Raw genomic sequence first — 26,979 nt, forward strand, 5'->3', positions numbered from 1 at the left:
TCCATATTTTCAAAGAATATATTTCAACTGCTCTAATATGCAGACAGATTATTTCATTTGTCCACATTATGTAAAGAAAAAAAAGTATATTTGGATATCAGCCCAAGATGGCAGTATAGCAACAGGATGGTCCAAGTCACACAGGGCAATATAGATAGTTAAAAAGGAGAGAAGATACACACTGGAGATAGAGCCTTAGAAATTTGCGATGGGAAGCCCAGGAGACCAACAGAACCTGGCAGGTTCACACTGAAAGAGCAAATAAGAAAGGAAAGTGGTAGAGGTGTGGTGGAGACACGGACCAGGAAGGCTGGTACCAGCCCCCAGTGGACCAGGTTAGACAGGAAATTGTGGGTCCATGGAGCTGCAAATAGCAGTGGGAGGAGCAGCTTGGCAAACTGCTTTTGAAATTCCATGCAGGAAAAAAGAGAAGGTAAAGAAGAGCAAACAGAGCTACTGAATTGGAATCTGTATTTTTCATGACTCCTAAACGGTTCCATTACACACTGAAGTTTGAGAAGCACTAATTTAATATGTTTTATTGAATGATCTAATTTTCTAGAAACTAACCATATCTAAATACTTGTACAATTTAAATAATTATTCTACATGTTTCCTTTACTATAGCAGTATTCCAGATGTAGTGTACAACAGAGCTTGTGGGAAAAAATGCCAGCTTTCAAGTTTATCCTCACAGTTTAGAATTTGTAGATCAAGGGTCAAATCTTGTTTCTCTGAACTCTTTTGAACTAAATCAAAGTTAATGATCATGTCAATTCTTATTAATAGCTCCAAATCATAGTGAAATATCTAATGCATAAGAAAGTAACATGCAAAACTATTTTTTTTTTAATTTTAAATGTTTCAAAAATTTTCCAAGACTGTTAATCATAGAAATAAAAATTTGTGGGCTGGTGCTGTGGTGTAGCCTGTTAAGCCACCTGCAATGCCAGCATCTCATATGGGTACCTATTGGAGTCCTGGCTGCTCCGCTTCCAATCCAGCTCCCTGCTAATGTGCCTGGGAATGCAGCAGAGGATGACCCAAGTGCTTGGGCCCCTGCACCCATGTGGGAGAAAACATGGATGAAGTTCTTGGTTCCTGGCTTTACCTTGGCCCACACTGGCCGTTTACAGCCATTTTGGGAGTGAACCAGAGGATGGAAGATATTCTCTCTCTCTCTCTCTCTCTCTCTCTGTAACTCTGCCTTTCAAACAAATAAAATAAATCTTTAAAAAAAGGAAGAAGATTTGGCTTAAATGGATCTGTTTTCCCAAGAAATACCACTACTTTTGCCAAAAGATAACAAAGTAATTTACTGGAGTCCTTGCCTGTGACACTGCCTCCAAGTGGGATAGCCAACTTCTTGTACAAGAAAAAAAGAACGCTACAGCTTTCCAGGAATCTCAAATGCATCCACGAATCACCCAGGCAACCAATGGGAAAAGCAAGGAATGTGACAGCCTAGTTACAAACACTCAAGTTCAAATTGTAAAGACCACATGCAGAGCAACCAAATCATCTCTGTGACCAGAGTTCAGCCCTGTTTTTGGCTACTCTCCATGATCTGTACTGGACAGTTTTTCTTGCTAATTCTCCAGTCACATACTCAAGTACCTACTTCTACTAATTTGCTTATATGGTTCATTTTGGGACTTTGGGAAGAAACTGCAGTTTAAATTTTATTTGCAGCAGCAAACCATGGTGATTCCCAGGCTTGTAACTCCATCAGGCATATGAAACCAGAAACCAAGGGGCTTTTTAAAAGCTCGGAAAAGTCACCCACAGATATCACCTATGGAGTTTACATAACATCATGCTTTTTTCTAACAGTGTTTGTCACATAGCCATACAAAAGATGTCCATTTTGCATTCCTTTGCACCATAATATATGCAGATTTGAAAAAAAAAACTGGAATTTGTGTGGATTACTTATCTTTACTTGTCAGATTCAAGTTTATGTTAACTTACTTTGGTGCTTTGTTTCTGCATCACTATGGAAGATTTAAGATGTTCAGAAACATCATTGTTTCCAAATTTCTCCAAGTTGTATCTAGATGGTATCTGGATTTCGAAAAGAAATTATGTTTTTAAATTTAAGCTAGATGTTTCTTTCTGTAATAACTTCTAAAATGAAAAACACAGCTGTTCACATGTTCAATATGTAGTTTTATTTTTAAGCAACAGCACAACAAATACAATGACATAACAGGACCATTACCATAATACTGACCACGTTCCTTGAGAAGTTAACTTATAATTTACATGTATTTTTTTTAATCTGGAGCTACTTTAAATACTACCATAAGATATACTGCAAAACACAAATGCTAAATATATACCAATTGCAAACAGGATGTGCTTAGTTACTGTTTTCCTTGCTATTCAAATGAAGTAATTTAAAGTTCCTCAAAGTCATGTCCACTTGTGTTCATTGTTTCAGGATGCATCACTCGTCCCATGAACAGAATTGTGCCTGCATTGGTTTAGAAGTGAACAAAAGAAAGGAGTATTTATTTTCCTTCTTGCTGAGTATGACCAATGTTGTAAAAATAAAACTGCAAGTTATTTTAATCAATATACATGATTTATACAATGCAATTTTTTTTCAAAAAGCAGTTGAACTTTCATCTAATGATGTACACTTGGTTGGTTCCACATTTTAGTTATTGTGAACAGTGGTGCTATAAACATGGTGCAGGTGCCAGCACTGTGGTGTAGCAGGTAAAGCCACTATTTGCAATGCTGGCATCCCATAAAGGTGCCGGTTCGAGTCCTGGCTTCTCCACTTCCAATCCAGCTCTGCTATGGCCTAGGAAAGCAGTAGAAGATGGCCCAAGTCCTTGGGCTCCTGCACCGTGTGGGAGACCCAGAAGAAGCTCCTGGCTTCTGGCTTTGGATTGGCAGAGCTCTGGCGGTTGTGGCCAACTGGGGAGTGAACCATTGGATGGAAGACCTCTCTCTCTCTGCCTCTCCTTCTCTGTGTAATTCTGACTTTCAAATAAATAAACAAATCTTAAAAAAAAAACAAAAAAAAAAAAAACCATGGTGCAGCAGGTACGTCTCTGATACAATGAGTTCATGCCTTTTGGGTATTTATCCAGTAGTGGGATTGCTGGGTCATATGGCAGGTTTATACATCAGATGAATGAATAAAAAAATTGGACTGCTATTCAACTATAAACAAAAGACTGAAATTCTATTTTTTTTTTTTTGCAGCAAAATGGTTAGAACTGGAGGACATCATGTTGAGTGAAATAAACCAGACACAGAAAAACAAATACTGCATGTTCTCCTTTGTATGTAGGAGATAAAATTAAAAACAACAGAAAACTTAAAAAAGAGAGAGAAATGCCTGCCAGTTTTGCTGTAAATAGAGTGTTTTATAAAACTTGCTTTAACTCTTTGTTAAACAAACTGATAGAAATTATATACTACTAGAGTTTCAACGATTTTTGTGACTTTTAAAATTTCTTTATGTGAGTGAAGTTGAGCATCTTTTCATTTGATTGTTGGTTATAGCCCTGCTGTATTTTCCTGCTGGGCTATAACCTTTCTTCTTTTGATTTGCTGAACTCTTTATTTAGCAGAGCCATTAAACCTTTGACTATAATGTAAATTAAAAAGTACGTTATCTCAAAAATAATAAATAAAATATTTTTTACAAAAGCATTTGAATGTCAAATGTGATCTGATAAACACAGTGAAAAAAAACCCTCCACTTAAGAAAGAAAATTTCTTTCTGGTTTATTAAAGAAAGTTCTGTTCTCACAATAGACTCACCAGCTCTCTTGTTCCTGATAAGAAAGAAAAATGGGTGGTCCACGATAACTTGAGGATACAGCACAGCCATCCTACTAATTGCAATCATTCCTGCAGTGCAGAGAGAAAGTAATTACATGTCTATGGCTGTGCAGAGACTAACGAGTAACTTCTCAGAATCAGCTATGGCTACCCTTTTAATACAAAGGCAACAATTTACAGACAACACAATTTCACAGACTTAAAGGAAACTTGTAAAAGCACTAACATTTTTACTTTATCTTTTTAAAAAACAAAACTAAAGTAACACATACTGTACACAATTTCTTCTTCCATTCCACCAAAAATAATAGGACAATTTATTCTGGCTGTTAGGAAAGTTTTATTCTGTCTCAGATAAAAACTGGTGCTTTTTATGAAAATGTCCTTTGAGTTAAGGGAAGGGGAAGACAAAAGAAAAAATGATTCCAAAACAACAAAAACAATGAAGGTAAGAAAATTCACAGCCAGTGCCATGGCTCACTAGGCTAATCCTCCACCTTGTGGAGCTGGCACACCGGGTTCTAGTCCCGGTCGGGGAGCCGGATTCTGTCCCGGTTGCCCCTCTTCCAGGCCAGCTCTCTGCTGTGGCCAGGGAGTGCAGTGGAGGATGGCCCAAGTACTTGGGCCCTGCACCCCATGGGAGACCAGGAGAAGCACCTGGCTCCTGCCATCGGATCAGCGTGGTGTGCCGGCTGCAGTGCGCTGGCCGCGGTGGCCATTGGAGGGTGAACCAACGGCAAAAGGAAGACCTTTCTCTCTGTCTCTCTCTCTCACTGTCCACTCTGCCTGTCAAAAAAAAAAAAAAAAAAAAAGAAAATTCACATTTTCAAGTTATGACTTATTTTGTCTGAGATGCGTATTTTTCCATAGCAAGTCTCCAGGCTTGCAGCTGAGCAGTCAGGGTGCAGTGATTAAAGGGGAAGTCAGCACTGAGATTGCAGTGTTTCCCACGGCTGGGAGGCTGAATTTCCCTGTGATCCTCATTCCAGGATGATTGTTGTTGTATACTTGCTGCAGTGCAGTTACCAGAAAAATGTCAGTATTAAATTATTCAAGATTTTAAGCTTTCCAGATTCTGATGACTGTTTCTATTTCTTGAAAATAACTGTTGTGAACAATAAGGTAGAAAAAACATGTGCGCATATAATATAGTAGCATTTTACCGGAGGGTTTGGGTGAAGGATCCTACAGAAATCTGATGAAATCTGTTGAACCTGAGATTGACATAAATCCACCTGACCCCAAGAAAGACAGGTAGGAGAAAAGTCATGGAAAAACCACTGCCAGCTAACTAGGGAGGTCAGAATTCTCAAATGAGGAAGGACATTCATCACTGTATTTTGAACATGTGATTGCTGTCAAATTGAACGGTTATTTACTTAAACTTATCACTTCATTAAAATCATTTAACATTACTTAGACACTGTTACAAACTCTCACTTATGTATGTGCTTTTAAAAAGTCAAAAGTGTTCACTGACAAAATTAAAAACCAACTTCCGCAAGCAATTAAGTAGAAAGAAAAATCCTTAAGTGGGCAGCAGGGAAATATTTAAAATATTTAAACAGGCAACACAGCAGGAAAATCTATTCTCCCACTGCTGCCAACGCATCCAGTCTCTCATTAGGGAGAACACGACCATGGGAGTTACTCCGCAAAGGGGCACTGGAGTGAGGACGCACTTCACAGTCTAGTTAGAAAATTCAGGCTGGCTCAGCGCTGGTTACTCCCAAGTTAGAGCAGAGTCTGTGTTGTTGTGACTTGGTTCTGAGAATCACCCTCCCTGATCCCAGATGGCTTTAAAAACACAAATCTAGAAAAGGTGAGAAGAGTTTAGCAAATAACTTTCTGAATACCTGAGGCGGCAGCAGCCTCTGAGCCTTCTTCGTTAACTTCTATGAAGGACTTGTGAATCGCTTTGGAAAGGAAAAGCTCTTTATTATCTGCAAAAAAAGAGGCATTTCTTTAAGTATCAGAGATGAGAAACAGGGTACCTTTTGTTACAAAGGTATGAGAGGTACAAGGAAGATAGTGATATGAGAGATTCCAGATAAGGTTACAAGATTTCATTTGACAGGATAGAACGACTGAAAATGTGTTTTTTTTTAACTTTTATTTAATGAATATAAATTTCCAAAGTACAGAATATGGATTACAATGGCTTCCCCCCCATAACGTCCCTCCCACCCGCAACCCTCCCCTTATCCACTCCCTCTCCCCTTCCATTCACATCAAGATTCATTTTCGATTCTCTTTATATACAGAAGATCAGTTTAGCATACATTAAGTAAAGATTTCAACAGTTTGCTCCCACACAGAAACATAAAGTGAAAAATACTGTTTGAGTACTAGTTATAGCATTAAATCTCAATGTACAGCACACTAAGGACAAAGATCCTACATGAGGAGTAAGTGCACAGTGACTCCTGTTGTTGACTTAACAAATTGACACTCTTGTTTATGTCCTCAGTAATCACCCTAGGCTCTTGTCATGAGCTGCCAAGGCTATGGAAGCCCCCTGAGTTCACTGACTCTGATCATATTTAGACAAGGCCATGGTCAAAGTGGAAGTTCTCTCCTCCCTTCAGAGAAAGGTACCTCCTTCTTTGATGACCCATTCTTTCCACTGGGATCTCACTCGTGGAGATCTTTCATTTAGGTTTTTTTTTTCCCCCAGAGTGTCTTGGCTTTCCATGCCTGAAATACTCTCATGGGCATTTCAGCCGGATCCACATGCCTTAAGGGCTGATTATGAGGCCAGAGTGCTGTTAGGACATTTGCCATTCTATGGGTCTGCTGTGTATCTCACTTCCCATGTTGGATCATTCTCTCCCTTTTTGATTCTATCAGCTAGTATTTGCAGACACTAGTCTTGTTTATGTGATCCCTTTGGTTCTTAGTCCTATCATTATGATCAGTTGTGAACAGAAATTGATCACTGGGACTAGTGAGATGGCATTGGTACATGCCACCTTGATGGGATTGAATTTGAATCCCCTGGTATGTTTCTAACTCTACCGTTTGAGGTAAGTCAGCTTGAGAATGTCCTGAATTGCACATCTCTTCCCTCTCTTATTCCCACTCTTATATTTAACAGCGATCACTTTTCAGTTAAGTTTCAGCACTTAAGAAGAATTGTGTATTGATTACGGTATTCAACCAAAAGTATTAAGTAGAACAAACAAAAAAATACTAAGAGGGATAACATATTAAGCTGCTCATCAACAGTCAGGGTGAGGGCTGATCAAGTCACCGTTTCTCATAGTGTTCATTTCACTTTAACAGGTTTCCTTTTTGGTGCTCAGTTAGTTGTCACCTATCAAGGAGAACAAGTGGTATTTGTCCCTTTGGGATTTGCTTATTACACTCAGCATAATGTGGTTTTTAATAAGTCTTCATTTTGTATTTTCTTGTTAATTTTATCCTTCACTTTCACTGGTAATTTTTCCACTGTTTATTCCTTATATTGCCAGAAAAAGTACAAACTATTTTTAAAAGCAATTGCACATTAGTTCACAATTCAAGATAAAAACATCTCTAACTTGAATATAAAAATACAAAATGAAAACAGAGAAAAATCTAGATATAACCAAAATAAATTTTTCACTTTTTTAACCTAGTCTCTAATTATGATTAAGTAAATAACCTTGGCATAGAAAAATAAAATTGACTTATAGGTTGTAAAACAGTGGATAAAGTTACTTTCCATTCCAATTAACTGGTTTATGTGGGGATTCAGAAACGTGGTACCCTGGAATGATGGAAAATAACATTTTAAATTATTTCTTCTACGTATTTCAAAGGCAGAGAGAGACAGAGAGACAGAAGACAGAGAATAAGAATTCCCCCATCATCTGGCTCACTCCCCAAATGCCCGCAAATTGCTGGGACTGGTCAAACTGAAGCCAGGAGCCAGGAAGCCAATCCAGGTCTCCCTTGTGAATGACAGGGACCCAACTTCCAGAGCCATCACTGCTAAACCTGGGCAGAGCAGAGCCAGGGCTTAAACCCACGCACTCTGATAGGGCATGTGAGCTACCCAGGAGAAGACTTAACTGATACACTAAACACCTGTCCCAAACAACAGGCACCCTTATACAGTGCTTTCATGCAGGTGCTAAACACCATCAGGTCTTAGTTGCCCAGGTCTCCCAGTCTCCCTCCCTTAGTGTGAACTTTTTTTTTTGCACTGAGTTTGTGATTGCAAATAAGCCTCTCACTAAAATTAACTCACTGAACTGAGGCATTGATGCAGCTGAGCTTACAGGGTCCCTGAACACAAGACTTAGGAGGTCATTTATCTCCCCCAAGGATATAACACCTTGACGTTAAGTCTTGTCTGGATGGTTTTTTCCCAGGAAACTGAAGCCCTGAGCAAGAAGTAACTATACCACCTGACGAACTGGAGCTCATCTTACCATCATCAAAATTCCCAAAAGAACAGGATATTGAAACATGCGCCTCTCAATTCCACCTGCAATCTAAAAGAACCTCTACCCTAACCCCTCGAGGAGCTTGGGAATTAAGTCACAGCTGCCCAGCTCCTTGCTCTGTACTTCTGCAATAAACACCGACTTTCTTCTGCCACCATGATGTCAGCGACTGTCTTGCTATGTGTCAAGCAAACAGACCCAGGTTTTAAGAATTCTGCAGCAAGGAGGAGCTTTATCATTGCCTTATCATTCAAACTTACTTTTCAATAAGGAATGGTACTTGTTGCACTATGCTCCCCCAACAGTCTTACATAGAAGTTCTAACCATCAGTACTTCAAAATGTTGACTGGGGATGGGTGTTTGGCCTAACAGTTAATACACCCATGTTGCAAATGGAAGTACCGGGTTTGATTCTGAGATTTGCTCTGGACTTCAACTTCCTGGGTAATGCAGACCCTGGGAGGCAGTAATCAGGGCTCAAGTAGTTGGTCCTGCCATACACATGGCAGACCTAGATTAAGTTCCCAGCTCCCAGATTTAACCCCAGTCATTACTGGAATTTGAGGAGTGAACTAGTGGATAGGAAATCTCTGTCTCTCTCTCTCCCTCTCTTTCTCTTAAATAAATAATAAAAGTAAGTTGACTGTATTTGGAGGTGGGTCTTAAATTTACTGAAGTCATTAGGATGTGGCCTAATTCAGTATGAATAGTGTCCTTACAACAGGGAATTTGAACACAAGTACAGGTATAGAAGATTATATATGACAGATACTTTTTTCTGTCAATTTGGTTGGGCTATGGCACCCAGATATTTGGTTGAACATTATTCTGGACATTTCTGTGAAGGTGTTTTTGGATGAGATTAATGTTTAAATGAGCAGACTTTTAGTAAAGCAGATTACCTTCCCGAGAACAGTCAGCCCCGTCCAACCTGCTGAAGGCTTTAGAGGATGAAGACTGGCCACCCACGAGCAAGGAGGAGTTCTGCCAGCCAAGCACCCTTGGATTTGGCATGTAGCAGTTTCCTGGGTCTCTGGTCTGCAAATTTTAGATTTCTAAAGCCTCCATAAATCTTTCTCCGTCTCTGCCTCACTCTCATGCTCGCTCTCTCTCCCTTTCCACACATGTGCATGTGCACACACACACACACACACACACACGATATGGTATACATACAGATATATATATATATGATATAGACATACAGACACACACATAATGTTGATTCTGTCACTAATACCCCGAGTACAGAGAGAGGGCGAGGACAGCTATCTGCTAGCCCGGAGAGAGACAATAGAAGAAACTCAGGCTTCTGGTCTCTAGAACTGTATGCAAATAGATTACTGTTTTTCAAGTCACTCAGTCTTTAGCAAACCATAAAATGGCTTTCAGTCTTGAGTTCTCAAGTTTTTTCAGATGCCCCAAATACATTTTTAGAAGCACAGGAAAGCAAGATTACTCAAGGTTATAACCCTTTCTTCCTCCTGGTTCTAGGAGGTCTGGTGCAAATTTAAGAGAAAGAATTTTGCTGCTGATGCCCAGCACTATGCAGGGAGGGCACAATTGATTTCCCTCTAGGCTGCTGAGCAAGATGTTGAAAGTAACCAAGTCCTACCCACAACATCTATTTTCCCTGCAAGCTTTCCAAAACATATAATTATCTTAAATGCACATGGAATGACATTCAACAGCAGCCTTGGTACACCTGTTGCACAGCACCTGATAATTTTAAGTGAGTCCCAAGACAACTAACAATACCATCTCTGAATACACTTATAATAGGGATATCTTTCTCAGATCGTATTTGGCTTTAAGATATAAGAATCACATCATTACATAGTGCATCTCACATATTATGATGTTTGCTTCTAGGATGCGTTTGATGACTAGAAGAAAACAGAGGCAATCAAGTTTTTACATTTAGCAATTAAGTATAATTAGCTCCCTCAAATCTAGAGGAGTATTTTTTGTTGTTTGTGCTTTAACAAAAGGAAAAATAGATATTGCACTAAGTATCCAAGCATATTTAGCTGCAAAACAAGCATATGAATTCCAAGACAGTGAAATATATTAACCACTTAGTAGCTAAGTGGTACTGTATTATTTTCAGATTTTGCTGCCTATTTTTGTTAGTCTATCAGCAAAGGAAGCAAACATGATAGGAGCTAGTTTCTAAAGGGTGATGAACACTCAGGCTGTCAGCTAAGCCCTGTGTAAGTCATCTGAGGGTGTTCTCTGCGAAGGCGCCGGATGATTTTATTTCAGCCACATTGAATTGCTCAGAGGAAGCTGCCTCTGATAGCTACTCCCACGATCTGCCGGCTACACTAGGCCCCTTGAAATAACAAAAATCATCCCTTTCCCTTCTCTTTTTAAAAAATATTTATTTATTTACTTACTTATTTTCATCTACTTGAAAGGCAGAAAGATGAGGGTTAGGGTGGAGGAGAGAGAGAGAGAGGGAGAAGGGGCTTGGCTGGGCCAAATGGATCTCCCACTTTGAGGGCAGGGATCCAAGCACTGGGACCCATCATCTGTTGCCTCCCAGGATACATTAGCAGGAAACTGGATTGGAAGCAGAAGTGCAAAGACTGAGCCTGCACTCATACACAGGATGACAGCGTCCCAAGTAGTGGCTTGCTTTGTGCCATTGTGATGCCTGTTCCATCCCTGTATCTCTGGCCTCTTCCCCAAGTGTTGTAACCTCCCAGAGTGACCTGTCCTCTCTCTCATAGGGTCTCATTCACCCACACAAAATGAGGGTGCTGGTTGTGGCAGGGACACTCAAGGTACTTGCTATAGAAAGATAAGAAAGCAAGGATGCTGAGGGTTTTTCTCAAAGTTCTAGTGATTTCAAAGATAATGAAGTAGACATTCCTTTCAACAAGATTCATGGGGGAAAAAAAAGAAAGATAGCCCTGCCCAGACAGGTGGTATTATGAACAAATAGGAGAACATATCTAAAGATACCAAAAAAGATTTAAAAAAAAATTACAAAAAACTAGGTATAGTCTTCCACAAGTACATTGAATTGACTTTATGAGGACTAATTTGTTTACCATGAACTGTATGCACCATCTGATAAGTTTTGACAGATGTATAGATCTGTGAACTCATTTCAGCAAATGCAATTCAGAATGTTCCTATTTTTCCTAAAAGATTCTTGCTTCTTATCTAAGATAATTTTGACAATGAACAGATATGCCATGAATTACAGTATTTTATAGAATTGTATATGTTACAAAATTGAATCAAGGAATAAAAATGGAATATCTGTGTAATCCAGTAACCACTAAAGTAATTGAAACAGTAAACAAAAAATTTCTCCCATCTTCAGAATTAAAAATTCCAAGCCTAAATAATTTCCTAGGGGATTTGGACCAAATCTTAAAGGAACAGTTAGGATTAGCTGTTATAAAACCATTTTAGACATTAAAGTGAATAAAAGCTATTCAACTTTGTGGGCAGTCTTACCTTGCTATCAGAAATGAACAAGGGACCTATAAGAAAAAGAAAATCCTAGACCACATTCATCAGTTTATGTGGAGATGAAAGCTCTTTTAAAATCAGAAAATTAAATTCAGTAACATATGCAAATCATTCTTAAAATGCGACTCAGTGGATGTCACATCGCATGTCAAGGCATAGCAATGGAGGACTGCTCTCCTAACTGCCTGCAGTTCACATTACAGCTTCCTCCGGGATGATCGTATCAAGATACAAAACACATTACGTCCCTGCCTCCTTAAAACCTTCACCCCTTCTGCTTGCTTCGTGTCCAACCTCACCTTCAGTATACTATAGAAGGTGTGGTATACCCGATTAGTACATGGGATCAGGGCCCCATGAGGATGCCTCTGCTTCATCTGTTTAGCTTTCTTCACTCCAAATGCTGTGCTCCAAATTATTAGAACTGAAGTGAGCTGAATGTACTATGTTTATCACTTCTGTGCCTTTGTTTTCCCCCAGAAACTCTCTCAATCTTTTTGTACAGTAAGACACCTGAGCTACCTTCATGGCTCAGCTTCCAGCCCTATGACCTCTTTTACTCTCCACTGAATCTTTTATTTTTTATTTATTTATTTATTTATTGAAAAGCGGAGTTTTATAGAGAAGAGAGGGAGATACACACATACAAACACACACACACACACAGAGATCTTCCATCCATTGGTTCACTCCCCAAATGGAAGTAACAGCCAGAACTGGGCCTACCAGAAGCCAGGAGCCAGGAACTTCCTCTGGGCATCCCTCTTGTTTGCAGGGGCCCAAGGATGTGGGTCATCCTCTACTGATTTCCTAGCCCCATTAGCAGGGAGCTGGATTGGAAGTGGAGCAGCTGGGACTCAAACTGGCGCCCATATGGGATGCCACAATGTTGGCCCCTCTCCTCTATTCCTAAATAGAAAAAATAGATCTGATAATTCTTTCTTGCTGAAATCAGAATTACACTGAAGCTTCATAATATTCATATTTGCACCAATGTCTCCCTCTTCCTGAACTGTCAACATCCTTAAGGTGAGGTTGTGTCGTTCCTTAGTACCCCTGGCTCCAGGCATACAGTTGGGTCTACCAAACGAACTAACCTAAATAGAAGGAGTTTCTTCGTAATGTGCAATTTTTCAGTATTTAAGCCAGCACTCTGCAGTAAATGGGATTTGAGTGGAAGGGGTTAGCTATTTTATAGTGTAAGACTTAGAGTGTACAGTCTTTTCATGTCATTTTACAGACACTACAGTTCTGTTCACAGTTAGGGCTATAAAGTTTATTCTTATAATAAATACAACACGTGACACTAACCTGAAGCAGGGACTCAAAGAAAATTGAGAACAGCAACAGAGAGAGAAAGAGTGGGAAGGACACATGCACAGTCAAAATCTTAAGCACTGGATCTAGGGGCAGTCACTTAGCTTAGCAGTTGAGACTTCTCCATTCCATATTGGGGCTCCTGGACTCTGTCCCTAGCCCCAGCTCCTGACTCCAGCTTCCTGCTAATGCAGACCCTGGTAGGCAGTGGTGACGGCTCAAGTGGTGAGGTCCCTCAGCCCATGTTGGGTACCTGTATTGTGTTCCCGGCTTCAGCCCAGTCCCATTCCAGCCAGTGCAGGCATCTGAGGAGGGAATCTGCAGGTGGCAACTCTATCTGTCTCTGTTTCTCTGCCCCTCAAATAAATAAATACATTTTTAAAATTGGATCTAGTAGAGGAGTAAAGAGACCAGTAGAGAACACTGGTAGACCAGTGTTGTTGGATATATATATACTTCAAAGATAGCAAAACCAAGTTGGAACCCACTGTTTGGATTCCCAAAGTCTAAGAGCTATACTATGGAAAGCAAACATGTGCAGATAGAAGCAAAACCTTATGATATTTAACCTTCAGAAAAACACCATTCTTTGGTTACACATGTAGGAGAAAATGTGACAAATAAGAAATCACATCACAAATACTGAGACAAAAAGAAAAGTTTTTATTCTTGCCTCATGGGACAGACTGTAAGCTGTTATGGTAAAATGAAATATATGCTGAAAGGGATTAAGAAAGCCTGTGTCCATGGCCTTTATATCTTAAAAGTAGATCAGTTCCATGATGACATAAACAAGAGTGTCAATTTGTTAAGTCAACAACAGGAGTCACTGTGCACTTATTCCTCATGTAGGATTGCTGTCCTTAATGTGTTGTTCAATGTGAATTAATGCTATAACTAGTACTCAAACAGTACTTTACACTTTATGTTCTGTGTGGGTGCAAACTGCTGAAATCTTTACTTAATATATACTAAATTGATCTTCTGTATATAAAGATAATTGAAAATGAATCTTGATGTGAATGGAATGGGAGAGGGAGCGGGAGATGAGAGGGGTGCGGGTGGGAGGGAAGTTATGGGGGGAAAAAGCAATTGTGATCCATAAACTGTACTTTGGAAATTTATATTTGTTAAATAAAAGTTAAAAAAAGTAGATCAGTTCCCAGAAAGCTGTAGGCATGTTCATAGCCTTCTACACCCACCTTCCAGCATCCCTTATCCTGATAACTATGGGCAAATAAAGACCAGTTTTCCTGCAAGGTCATTTACCCCTCCAGGGCCTGCCCCTCGCCTGTCCCATGCAGCTCGGCCACAATGCCCTGCACACGGCCAGGCACCTGGTGTACACTGAGACAGCTATGAGTTGAATCACAGTATGGTATTAAAGAGATTTACACTGGAGAACTAGTCTTACTGGCTTGAGAAAAGTTAGCTCTTCTTTCACTAAATCAAAGACAAACACATTTTTAAAAGAAATCTCTACAGAGCTCCAAGAAACTTTCTCCTGGCCATGGCAGACACTGCTGCCGAGTGACTGGTCCCTCTGGGCAGCGTGGAGCCAGGCTTTCTTTGGTGGATGCGATGGGAACAGGGCCAGCAAATGCCCAGGGGAGAGGGCAGTAATTCAAACTCTCCTGAAGGAAGCAGAGCACAGTGAGCTAAGGCATTCACTCAGCCAATGAGCAAATATTTATCGAGCGCCCTTTCCATCTGAGAGATTGTGTCGGGCACCAAAAGCTCAACGATCTGAGATTAACATAATGCTGGCAGGATGGTCACTGTGCCACCAGAGGCCACTATTTCCTTTGTGGCACTGTTTCTAGCACAGCCAATTTGAATAGGTTTCTGCACCACCAAGGCCATGCTTAAAACAACAAAATAAAGAGTATCATGCCAGAACTCTAGAATATCACAGGCATCTCTGTGCTTCAGTTACTAAAATATTTTTAGCTTTATCCCCACCAATGAAATTTAGAAACGTTTCTACAGTTTGAATTCTTTCCAAGTAGGAATAGCATTTGTTTGCTTTGTGGAATAGCTTTAGTTAAAAGAACCAGCAAATAAAAATTTGTTCACCCATCTTTTCTGTCATATACTAAGCACCTACTATGTGCCAGAAACATGCACTGGGTACAGTGTGGGGGAACCAAACAGTTCCTTCCTAATAAGCAGGAGGCAGATGCTATAGAAAAGGACAGTAAGCAAATAGTTAATGACCCCAGTTTCTGGTGTGGTACAAGTCAGGAGGAAAAGAAGGTAGGCTGATGTGTCAGCAGGTGACTGGAGCAGAGGCGAGGGCCTCCCTGAGCCAGCGTGTCTGGAAAGCCACACGAAGAAGGCAAACTTGGGTTGCAAGGAACACAAAAGGGACAGCCACAGGAAGACTAGAAGGAAGAGCATTTCTGGTGGAGGGAGACTCTGGCTGCAGAGGCAGAGCCCAGGAGGCTGTGAGCTGCAGTGAGGGGACAACGGAGGGTGGGAGGTGTGAGAGAACCCCTCCTTCCTTGTAGGCAGGCAGGGATCAGTGCCATTTCCTCACCCACTCTGCATCTGTCCTGCCCCCCACAACACCACACTGGGTTCTGGGGCACACTGCCTGCTTTTGAGGAGCTTGGAGCTCAGAGACAAGTATGTCAACACACCATGGAAGGCAGAGGTGAAGAGGGGTTCATGTGCCAGGGCTAGCACATTCCAGTAGAAGGAAAATCAAGCAGGTAGGAGGATGCGGGATGTCAGGGAAGTGCCTCAGTGATGCTGACCTTTGAGCTGGCTCCTGAATAAGAGGACAAGGGCAAAGGCACCCCAAACAGAAGGCCTGTATTGGCAAAGCAAGGAAAACACTGGGAAAGACTGCGCTGCCCAGTTGAAGCCTGGGCTGTGGGGAGGTAGGAGAGTGGTGTGGGCTGTGCACAATCCTAAGAGCTCTGATCGTGATACTAGAGAGCGTGGGCTTGGCTGGAAGAGAGGGGAAACAACTGCTTTGGTTTTCGAAGATATCTGTGAAACAGCAGGGAAGGGTGACTTGGATGAGCAAACAGCTAGGAACAGGGAGATCGAGTTTGTTAGCTGTTGCAACAGTCCAGACAAGAAAGGAGGGGCAGAACTGGAACTACAGCAATGGAAGCGAAATAGAGTCCTCTGGCTTACAGGTGCCAGGAGAGAGAGAACAAACAAGGGCAAGACTTAGGAGTGAATCCAGAATAAATCTTTATGGGACTTGAGTCTGACCTGCATGGAAGTTTTCTGTGTCTTCCTAATTCCTTTTTCTTTATTGGCTCCTTTATTAAAGCTTGCACTTTATGCTGAAAGATTTACTACTCTTTCTCCTTCCCCCTTCTCCTTCCAGGAGGGTTATCTATTAATCCAAATGCTGACAATCATTCATTTCCATTACAAAAATAGCCTTACACTACACCAGGATGAGCATTTAAATAGAACCTGAGAAGGCAAATGATTCTTCCCATTCTCTGCCATGCATGTTTATTGCAAAGTTCACTGCATTTTATGTTAATGGAATTTAGTGTCAAAAACAATGGACATCAAATTAAGATTAAAAAATTAAGACAATATATACTGAGCATCCTATTTTACTGATTTCTTCACTGAATGAGTAGCAAGCAGCAAGTACAGTGATAGGCACTGGAGGAAAAATGCATAAGATTCCATCTTGGGCAGGGGGATTGAATTCTAGCAGGAGAAGTAGGCATTTGATACAGCTGCCACTTGGAACAACCACATGCCATATCGGAGGGCCTGGATTTGAGTCTTGGCTCTGCTCCCAACTCCAGATTCCTGTTAATGCACACTCTGGGAGGCAGCAAGTAATGGCTCAAGACCTTGGGTCCCTGCCATCCATGTGGGAGACCTGGATTGAGTTCCTGTCCCCTGTGCGTTCATTGAGTGAATCAGTGAATGAGAGGTCATTCTCTCTGGCTTTCAGCCTCTCAAATAAAATAAGCAAATGAAAATGAAAAATAAATTCTAACAGGCGACATTAGATGCATAAATAACAGTGATGTAAGCTGATCTACGGTATGTTCCATAAAGAAAACCATAAGCTATCAAGAATCTAAGAAGCAGTGGTTACTTCTGGTTGGTGCAATTCTGGTGGCTGAGCATATCTGAGCTGATGCTTGTTCAGAAAGTATTTCGAGAGGGGAAGATTTCATCAAGATGGGAGCTGGGGAGATGCGAAGCACAGAGCGAGTGTGCAGTGTGGCTGGAGCACAAGTCGTACATAAGCAATCACCCAGGGTGCAGCCTGGAGGGGCTGAGGGCTCAGTGCCCTGCTGAGGGTGCAATGGATGGGGCCGAGCAGACCAAAAGCAGACTTCAGCAGGGACTGCAACGAGAGGGAGACTTAAGGCGATTCATCTTAGCGGTGGTAGATAAGACAGATTAGATTGCAGAGAGATTGGAAACCAGTTAGAGGCTATTGAAATAGTCTAGGGCAGCAGTAATGAGAGTCTGAAATAAGACTGGATGCCAGGGAATAAAAAGTGGAAGGGTGAACTCGGGGTCTGCGCCAAGGATGTCAAGTCAGTTCTTCCAGAAGCAAGAGAAGGTGATGCAGGCTGTTTGTTCCCCACTGTTAAACCGTGTTTGCTGTTTTTGAAGAAAGATAACATTTTCATTACATAACTGAAGAATGTAGCAGGGTCACAATTGCACTGAGCTGTTCTCTGGGTGCTTAAAAGTTTGCTAATTAACTCTTCCATGAATGCTACTTAATTTTCCTTCTAATTGCTAAGTAAGAATCTTATTTGAAAAAGTAACATATACAAAGTAAAATCCCCAACAGCAGGGAGTGGGGTATGAAATGAAACCTCCTCTCTTGTCCAAGAGCTTCTGTCCCACACTCTATGCAGTGACTTTCTCAGGTGTTGCTAAAAACTCAATGCATTTAAAATCCGTCCTCAGTCTTTGGATCCAATACGTACTCGTTCTGCCTTTTGGTTCTTTTTTCCATATCTCTTCTCTTGAAGTTTTTCTTAGTATAGGGATTCTCAGTCTCATCCCCATTGAAGTTTGGCTGGATCATCCTGCACTGAGAGGGCCTTTCTGTGTGCTGCACATGTTTCAAAGCGTCCTTGGCCTCCACCCACTAGAAACTAGGAGCATTCCCTATAAAGGTATAAAGGTCTCCAGATATCGCCAAATCGTCCCAGGTGGAGTAGGGTGTGTGTGTGGGGGGGGGTAGAGGGAGCTGGGGGGTGGCAACTGTCCTTGTTGAGAACCATTTGTCTAATAAAATACTTCTATCAGTCTTCGTGTTACTAAATTCAGCTGTTATGACTTTCTCCTTGAAAGACTGCATGTTCTTTTGGCTCAGGCTTGATGTCACAGTCAATTCTATAGTTGTGCTACATAGTACTTTGTTCACACTAGCTCACAAACAATTGTTAATGAAAGAAGTAGATGTAGCATGGAAGATAACTAATCTTAAATAACTAAACACCATTAGATCCTCATTAAAATACAGAGTACATTGCATGAAAATAATTCTCCTGGGCATTTTGAAGGCTATTAAGAGTACTGAACACTTTAATCACCAATATTTTGATATTATTTGGAGATGCAAAAAACTAGATGTGTGAAAAAAATACCATCCATAAAAAGCAGAGAATATGGGACCCAAATAAACAATGCAGAAATAAATGCTATAGACTATAAAGGAAGAGGAGTGTTTTATAGTTGTGACAATTAAGAGTTTTTGATTGGGGCCAGTGCTACGGCATAGCAGATGAAGTCACTGCCTACAGTGCCAGCATCTCATACAGGTGTTTGAGCCTTGACCGCTCCATTTACAATCCAGCTCCCTGCTAATGCACCTGGGAAAGCAGCTGAAGACAGCCCAAGTACTTGGGCCTCTGCACCCATGTGGGAGACATGGATGGAGCTCTGGGCTCCTGTCTCCTGGCTTTGGCTTGGCCCAGTTCTGGCTGTTTTCTGTCATTTGGAGAGTGACCCAGTTGATGGAAGATCTCTCTCTCTCTTTCTCTCTCTCACTCTTGCTCTCTCTCTATCGCTCCCTCCCTCCCTACTTCTCTCCCTCTCTGAAACTCTGTCTTCCAAATAAATAAATAAATCTTTAAAAAAAAGTTTTTGAATGATTTTTAAATGTGTATGGGGGCATGGGAAGGAGAAAGAGAAGGGATGTGTTGGTTGGAGTACTAGCACATTGGGGCAACCGAGACTTTGACAAAACTAATAAATGAAGATTCAAAGGAGCGGCTGGCACTATGGCCTGAAGCACTGGCATCCTATCTGGGCACCGGTTTGAGAATCAGCTGCTCCACTTCCAATCCAGCTCTCTGCTGTGGCCTAGGAAAGCAGTAGAAAATGTCTCAAATCCTTGGGCCTCAGTGCCCTCATGCGAAACCTGGAAGAAGCTCCTGGCTCCTGGCTTTGGATCAACGCAGCTCCTGCTGTTGCGGCCAATTGGGGAGTGAACCAACAGATGGAAGACCTCTCTCTCTCTGCCTCTCCTCTCTCTATGTAACTCTGACTTTCAAATAAATAAATAAATAAATAATAAAAGGATCAAAGGAGTCCCACTGAAATCTTGACAGGTTTGCTTTGGATCTTCCATCAAGTGATCCTGAAGACCTCAATTGGGTGATGTTTGAGACTGGCAAATCTGGGATTTCCTACTGATGTTTTACGCAGGCAAATGTTTCCAGAAATGTAATGTGTAAGATGGGCCGGAGGAGACCTGCTCTCTTCTTCCTCCCTTCTGTTTTATCCTTCAGTGACCATTTCCTGGGTCTCAACTATGTGTCAGCTCTAGGCTGGGGGTTGGGAATGCAACTGTGAGCAGGGCACTGAGAAGGATTCAGTCCCCCATGGCGGTTTCATCACATGAACATATAGAGGTTCTAGTATCATTTCAAATCCCAAACCATCTGCACTCATAATGTATATTTCTGCTTTACTGTCTCTGTGCATAGCAAAGGCAATTAAATGTTAGCACATAATCCTTCCAAAGATGTCAGAAATTATAAGCTACACTGACTACAAGAATCGATTTGCCACTGCAGTGCGACTCCCTCAGGAGTGGAGGCTGCAGCCATTTACTTTGTGCAACAGAACTGCCTGGATGTTTAGGTGACACAGTGAGGGATCGCTAATCAACTGCAGAGAGAGTCATGTAAAGAAAGCAGAACATAATTATTCAGTTGGAATTTGGCCAGTATCCTAAGACAGATTCTCTGGGTTCCTCAGGAAAAGAGCTTTAGAGTTGTAGATTATATGGTGACTCAGCCATGGGTTTATTTCTGATTCAGGTACAAAGATACCATATAACCTTTTAAGTTTCTACCAGTCCTGCCTTATTGACAGCCCCACTGAAGGGTTCAGAGCCCTAAGGGACTGAATATGAGCCACGAAAACATTTACTCAGGGAAGACTCATTTCTCTTGTGTGGACAGGAACATTTATATAGTAGACATTCAGAAAAGCTCTATTAGTGCTTAGGGCTATAAGCTCTCTGGATGAGGACTTGAAGTTCTGATACAAAATACACCAGGATCAACTTATTGCTGGAAGCTGAGTGCTGCTTAGAAAACAGTCTGCCCAATCTTGAATCTGGGAGGGCAAAGGTTTTTTGATCACAAATTCCTCTTGGAAATTTCTTGAAAAATATGACTTCCCTCTCCTCCCCTCCCCTCCCCTCCCCTTCCCTGTCTCTCTCTGTGTGTCTGTCTGCCTGTGTGCCCTGAGAGACAGCACACATGCATGCACACTTATGGGCATTTTCAGGGGTGGGGCATCAGTTTCCCTGAATTCAATCCATGGGTCTTCACACTTCAGGTTTAAAAGCTTCCTTCCTCCCTCCTTCCCTCCTTCCCTCCCTCCTTTCTCTCTCTCTCTCTCTTCTTTCTTTTTTCTTATATTTTATTTATTTATTTGGGAGGCAGAGTTACAGACAGGGAGAGGGAGAGACAGAGAGAAAGGTCTTCCATCCATTGGTTCACTCCCCAGATGGCTGCAACGGCTGGCGCTGTGCCAATCTGAAGCCAGGAGCCAGGAGCTTCTTCCTGGTCTCCCATGTGGGTGCAGGGGCCCAAGCACATGGGCCATCTTCCACTCCTTTCCCAGGCCACAGAAGAAAGCTGGATTGGAAGAGGAGCAGCTGGGTCTAGAACTGGTGCTCATATGGGATGCTGGCACTGCAGGTGGAGGATTAACCTATTTCGCCACAGCACTGGCCCCAGAAGTTGTATTTCTAAAGATTGCTGCTGCAGGAAAGGAAAAGTAAAATCTCTCCTTTAACAGGTGAACTGCTAAGGAAACTTCCATCACCTCATGGCTCTCCAGCTGGATAACTGGACTTGATGAATTCCACATTTACAGGCCTTATTGGCTGAGTTTCTTTTATCTTACTACATACCTCTCTCATCAAAATACATGTTCTATTTTATTTTCTGTCATCTATTTAAATGACAAAAAAAACCATTATATAAGTTTATTTTATTAATCCTTAAGTTCTCTGATGCTTTTTTTTTATTGATGAATTTCTTGGGGTCAGCAGTTTAAAAATACTTTCTAAAGCATTTTGTACACTCTAAATACTTTACCAACATTCTTTGAGTTTTTACTGTGAACAAATTGGAATATCCAAATCAATAATTCCTCAAAACAGTTACCTCAGAATTTTTTTTCATGAAATGACTTGTCAGTGAATGACAATGTGAACACACCAGCTAATCCCTAATCCACAGGATACTAAATTAGTTTACATTACACAAACTAAATAGCAAAATGTAAAATAAGAGCCAACAGACATTTGTTGGGGAAATGAATAAATGGGCAAATGCAAAAAAATCCTTGTTAATCAAAGAATAACAATTTTTCTATCTGAAATATGACTTGTTAACATGTAATTGTACATATTTATAGAGTACAGTGTAATATTTCAACACATGTATACAGTGTGTACTCATCAAGTCATTGCAATTAGCATCTTCTGTCCTTGGGACGTTTAAAATACATGACTCAACACTCCAATATGTCAATTACACTTTGACGTTGCTTTTTCAAAACAGTTTTTTTTTGTGTGTGTGCTATTTTCCTGTGAGGTAGAGAGACACAGCATGCTACCACTGCTGGCTCACTCAGCAAACACACATAATATCTGGGACTGGGTCAAGCTAAAGCCAGGAACTGAGAACTCAATGGGTGGCAGGGTTCTATTACTTGAGCTGGCACTGCCGTCTCCTAGGGTAGGCATTAGTGGGAAGCTGCAGCCAGAAAGTGGAGCCTGGTTCTGAATCTAGGCTCTTCAATGTGGGACATGGCTATCTTAAAAGCTAGGCTATGTGGATAGTACTGTGGCTTAGTGGGTAAAGCCACTGCTTGTGGTGCCAGCATCCCATACAGGCACCAGTTTGAGTCTTGGCTGCTCCACTTCTGATCTTGCTCTCTGCTATGGCCTGGGAAGGCAATGGAGGATGGCTCAAGTCCTTGGGCCCCTGCACCTGAAAGAAGCTGCTGGCTCCTGGCTTCGGATCGGTGCGGCTCCCACTGTTGCAGCCAGCTGGTGAGTGAACCAGCAGATGGAGGACCTCTCTTGCTTTCTGTCTCTCTATCTCTCTCTGTCTCTGCCTCTCTGTAACTCTGCCTTTCAAATAAAAAAACTTAAAAAAAAAAAAGAGAGAAACTAGGCTAAAAGACTGCTGCCAAACCACCATTTTTCATCATAGACTTAGTGAACTGTTTACATCATCTTGTCGGTTTTCTTTATTCTTTTAAAAAGTGTTTAGTTTTCATATCAGGCACTCAATTATGCTCTCCTCTTTCCTTCTCTTCTGATTTATTACAATGGCACATCTTGGTATATTCAATCAACCCATTTATTGATTATCTAGTCTCTAAGGCATCGTGTCCGAGGGAATGAAAAGTTCAGTGATGTATAGGACAGGTCTCTGGAGAACATAATCTACTATCAAAGATAAGGAATGGATCAGAAAACATAAATTGGATGTTAAGGCTGTATTTATAGTTTTGCTCATAGAAGTAAAATCTATTTCTGGTTAGATTTATTTGACAATTGGTAACTATGTTGTAGCTCAGAAGAGCACAGTAAATAGAGAATTTAACATCATCATTTTAAGATTTTATTGGATAAAATTTTTAAAATTGGTATCCATTTCTTACCAGACAGGGATGTCAAATTTGCATTTTTGATGAAAACTTCAGTTACTCCAAGGGACTTCAAAATGTCTTTTAAATCAATCTCCTGTTCCACTGTGAACCTGGAGAAAATGTAGGGGGAAAGGTGTTTAGTTATTGCATCCTATTACCTGGGACAGGAATAAAATGATAGATAATGTTGGATTTATAGATGGTAAATTATGCCAAATCTGGCTTTTGACTGCAAAGAGCACTTGATTATGCTCTTAAAAACAAGGACCATCAAAGAGAATGACATACCTGAGTAGGATTTACATTCTTAAGTAGGAAAATATATAGTATATGCACAAAGCCATAATGTATGACAGAACAAATGGATTTTGAGATCAGGACTCATTAGCATAGTACTATGTAAAGTTGTAAATGAGTGGTTCTGTAATCTTGTGACCCAGTAAATAACCTAAGAAACACTGTTTCTTTTAATATGGTAATGACTAATCACACACTTACCCATGTATTTCATTTTCTTCTTAGTGTCCTAGTCACATGTTGCAGCTCACTCCCTAATCCCCCATGGACAAGGTTAAATAAGAGCCAAGTTCTGCTGTACAATTCATACGTTCAAAGGTCAACTTCATGCAACCCAGAGAGTGGAAACACAAAATGTATTTCACTAAAAAGTACATTTCCATGGTTATAGTAACTCGAGATTGTTCTCATGATATCATCACAGAAGAACAATTAATCAGTGGAAATGTGTTAAATATTACATCTTAAAAACTATGGGGGCTGGTGCTGTGGCGCAGTGGGTTAATGCCCTGGCCAGAAGTGCCGGCATCCCATATGGGCTCTGGTTCTCGTCCCAGCTCCTCCTCTTCTGATCCAGCTCTCCACTATGGCCTGGGTGGGATAGCAATAGAAGTTGGCCCAAGTCCTTGGGCCCCTGCACCCCCATGGGAGATCCAGAAGACGCACCTGGCTCCTGGCTTTGGATCAGCACAGTTCCAGTCATTGTGGCCATCTGGGGAATGACCCAGAGGATGGAAGACCTCTCTCTCTGTCTCTACCTCTCTCTGTAACTCTGTCTTTCAGATAAATAAAATAAATCTTAAAAAAAAAAAAAAAAAAAACAAACTATGTGCCATTATAATGATAGTAGATTGTTTTAAATGAAAGAATAATAGGTATTTGGTTTTTGTTATAATAGACCTAATGACTTATGAATAAATGTGTATAACTTTCATAAAAAGAAATAAAGCATTATTTAAAAATTAAGTGAAAACAAGTACAGTGGTCATCAACAAAACACTAACATTAGAAAATGGCTTTCAGAGCAAGTCTCATTGTCCTCATGTGGAATTTCCCCCACACCAATGAACTGCATCACCAGTCTTTCTAGTGAAAGACATGCACCAACCACACAGACTTGCATTAACAAACGCATTTTTAAAAGCAAGGGTTGTTTCTGGAAAAGTGAAAACAACTGGATTGATGCAAATGTTTCCCTTTTTCTAAAATGTCATTGCCTGATTGATACAGAGAGTAAATACAAAGTTTTAGGTAATACATTGTTTCCTTAAAATAGCTTAGGCTGTGTTAGTCACTAAATGATAAAATAGTATCATTTCCGGTTCCCCTTTCTCTAAGATTCACTTTCTGATCAATATAGAGCATAAATATGAAGTTTTAGGTAATACACTGTGTCCTTAAAGGAGCAAAGTCTGTGTTAGTCACTAAATGATAAAACAGTATCATTTCTGACGGTTGCTTTAAGAAGAAGGAGAAGGAAATGATGCTGTAAACAAGATACAGACACCAAGAGGAATGATCAGGGGAAAGCAGTTTAGCAGGCCCATGTTTATGGAAAAATAAGAACAAAAGAAAATTATGTGCTTATCAAACATTCATTTAAGTATTGAATTTTATCCTTTAACTTAGACTTAACATTGTTCATTTTGTTTTTTACCAAAAGCAGACATCGATTGTGAAAGCAGAATTATTCTACGATACACACCTCAAAAGGAAAGGAGTAGGAAAGCAGAGGGTGCCCTAGCAGATGCATCTGATGAGTTCAGGTGTGTGTGTGTGTGTGTGTCGCTATCTGTTTATTTGTTGAATGCTTCTATGAGGGTTACTGTGTACCAGGAATCATTCTGAGAGTATAAAAATAGATTAAATATCTCCATAGTCTTTTGGGCAGATATCATTATTATCCTTGGATAATAAAAGAAAGTGAGTGGCACAAGGATGACATAAAGCAACCAAGGTCAGACAGCTGATCCGCGGCAGAGCAAAGATATGCATCCAATACCCTGATCCATCAAAAATTGCCAAGTGAAGGAAAATATCAGTAAAGGATTATTTTTACTTCCTGAAAGCAACTTGTTTTTATTTACTTGAAAGGCAGAGAGAGGTAAACAGACAGAGAGACAAAGATCTTCTATCAGATGTTTCACTCCCCAAATGCCCACAACATCTGGGGCTGAGCCGGGAGCCTAGAATTCACTCTGTCTCCCACTTGCGTGCCAGGGACCGAAGTATTTGAGCCATCCCTGCTCTCTCCCAGGATATGCACTAGCAGGAAGTTGGAATTGGGAGCAGAGCCAGGACTCAAACAGAGGCCCTCCGGATACGGGATGCAGGTATCCCAGACAGTATCTTAATGCTATGCCAAATGCCTCCCACAAGCTCCTTAATTTTGGAGCCTCAGTTTCGGCTTGTGGAAAATGGTCATGACAATACCTACTTCAGAGCATTGTTGGAAGGATTTAAAAGATTTGCAAAAGTCTTAGGACTTACATGCTGGCATGTAAGAGGAATACATTGAAGAGCTTTCTAATATTATATTCCAGCTGTGTATGTCACATTATTATAGATATTAGGAGGTATATTTGCATTCTTGTGAAAACAAGTAATTTGGTTAAATAGCTGTATTAGTTTCTGCTACCTTAACCATAAATTAGTCAAGTGAAGCATCTTATTTATTTCAATATTTACAGTGCCTGGGATAGGAAAGCCTTTGGATTGAAATGAAATAAAACCTAGTTGTGCATAAGATTCTTTTTTCCAAAGATGAAAGTAGGATGTAAATAATCTCTGTTTCTCCTTACATTGTCTTTTTTTTTCTTACTAAACTTTTAGAAAATCGCTTTTCTTCAATTATTCTCTTTCCTCTCAGTATAGACTAATATTGAAACAATCATTATAATCTCCCTTATATTGAGTGTTTACTATGTTTCAGACGGTGAGAAAATCCTTTAATGTACAATAGTTAATTTAACCACCCATATGAGGATCTCGAATAGCCCTAGGAGATAGCTATTATAATAGCTAGGCTACTGAAGACCAAACTGATCCTTACAAACTTGCCCTAGTCACACAGGTAACAGGTGGTAGAATGAGGAGATGAGTGAAGGTCTTTCTGACGGCAAATAATGGTTTCTAAAAATAAAACAACATTACAAGCAGATTTTACATTCACTGAATGTAAAAATAAAAGGCCAAAGCAAGCCTTATTAAGGTTGTTTTGATAAAGACATAAAACATAATTGTACATTTACAACTTTCTTTCAAGTTGAAGAGGTATGGAGAGTCAGAAGCATGGACAATGATAGACATATGAAGCCAAGTGTTTGAAAAAGCAAACATAATCTGCATAGAAGATAATATAATTTATAAACAATTTAGAAGCTCATCAATTTTCATAAAAAAATCTAATGAGAACCATTCCTATTATTGAACAAATCCAAATGATTTATCATTTGCTTTCTTTTACAATCATGAAACTAAATTCTTTAAATA

At 40.5% G+C, this 26,979-nt stretch overlaps 1 protein-coding gene across 4 annotated transcripts in view; it reads right to left on the minus strand.

Moving 5' to 3' along the window:
* Window positions 1-2,148: 2,148 nt before the first annotated feature.
* SERPINI1 (serpin family I member 1) overlaps window positions 2,149-26,979 on the minus strand; it is an 89,136-nt gene continuing 64,305 nt past the window's right edge. For all 4 annotated transcript variants that reach the window (XM_070073192.2, XM_089331004.1, XM_008266443.5 and 1 more), the window contains 4 exons: window positions 23,203-23,300; window positions 5,661-5,747; window positions 3,784-3,873; window positions 2,149-2,476 (listed from right to left, as the gene is read on the minus strand). In XM_070073192.2, the coding sequence (XP_069929293.1) occupies window positions 2,400-2,476; window positions 3,784-3,873; window positions 5,661-5,747; window positions 23,203-23,300 (352 nt within the window). In that variant the 3' untranslated portion in view covers window positions 2,149-2,399. The remainder of the gene's footprint in view (window positions 2,477-3,783; window positions 3,874-5,660; window positions 5,748-23,202; window positions 23,301-26,979) is intronic.

This window comes from Oryctolagus cuniculus, chromosome 4, assembly GCF_051225735.1.
Source record: "Oryctolagus cuniculus isolate XC-2025 breed Fujian yellow rabbit chromosome 4, ASM5122573v1, whole genome shotgun sequence".
Classification (NCBI taxonomy): domain Eukaryota; kingdom Metazoa; phylum Chordata; class Mammalia; order Lagomorpha; family Leporidae; genus Oryctolagus; species Oryctolagus cuniculus.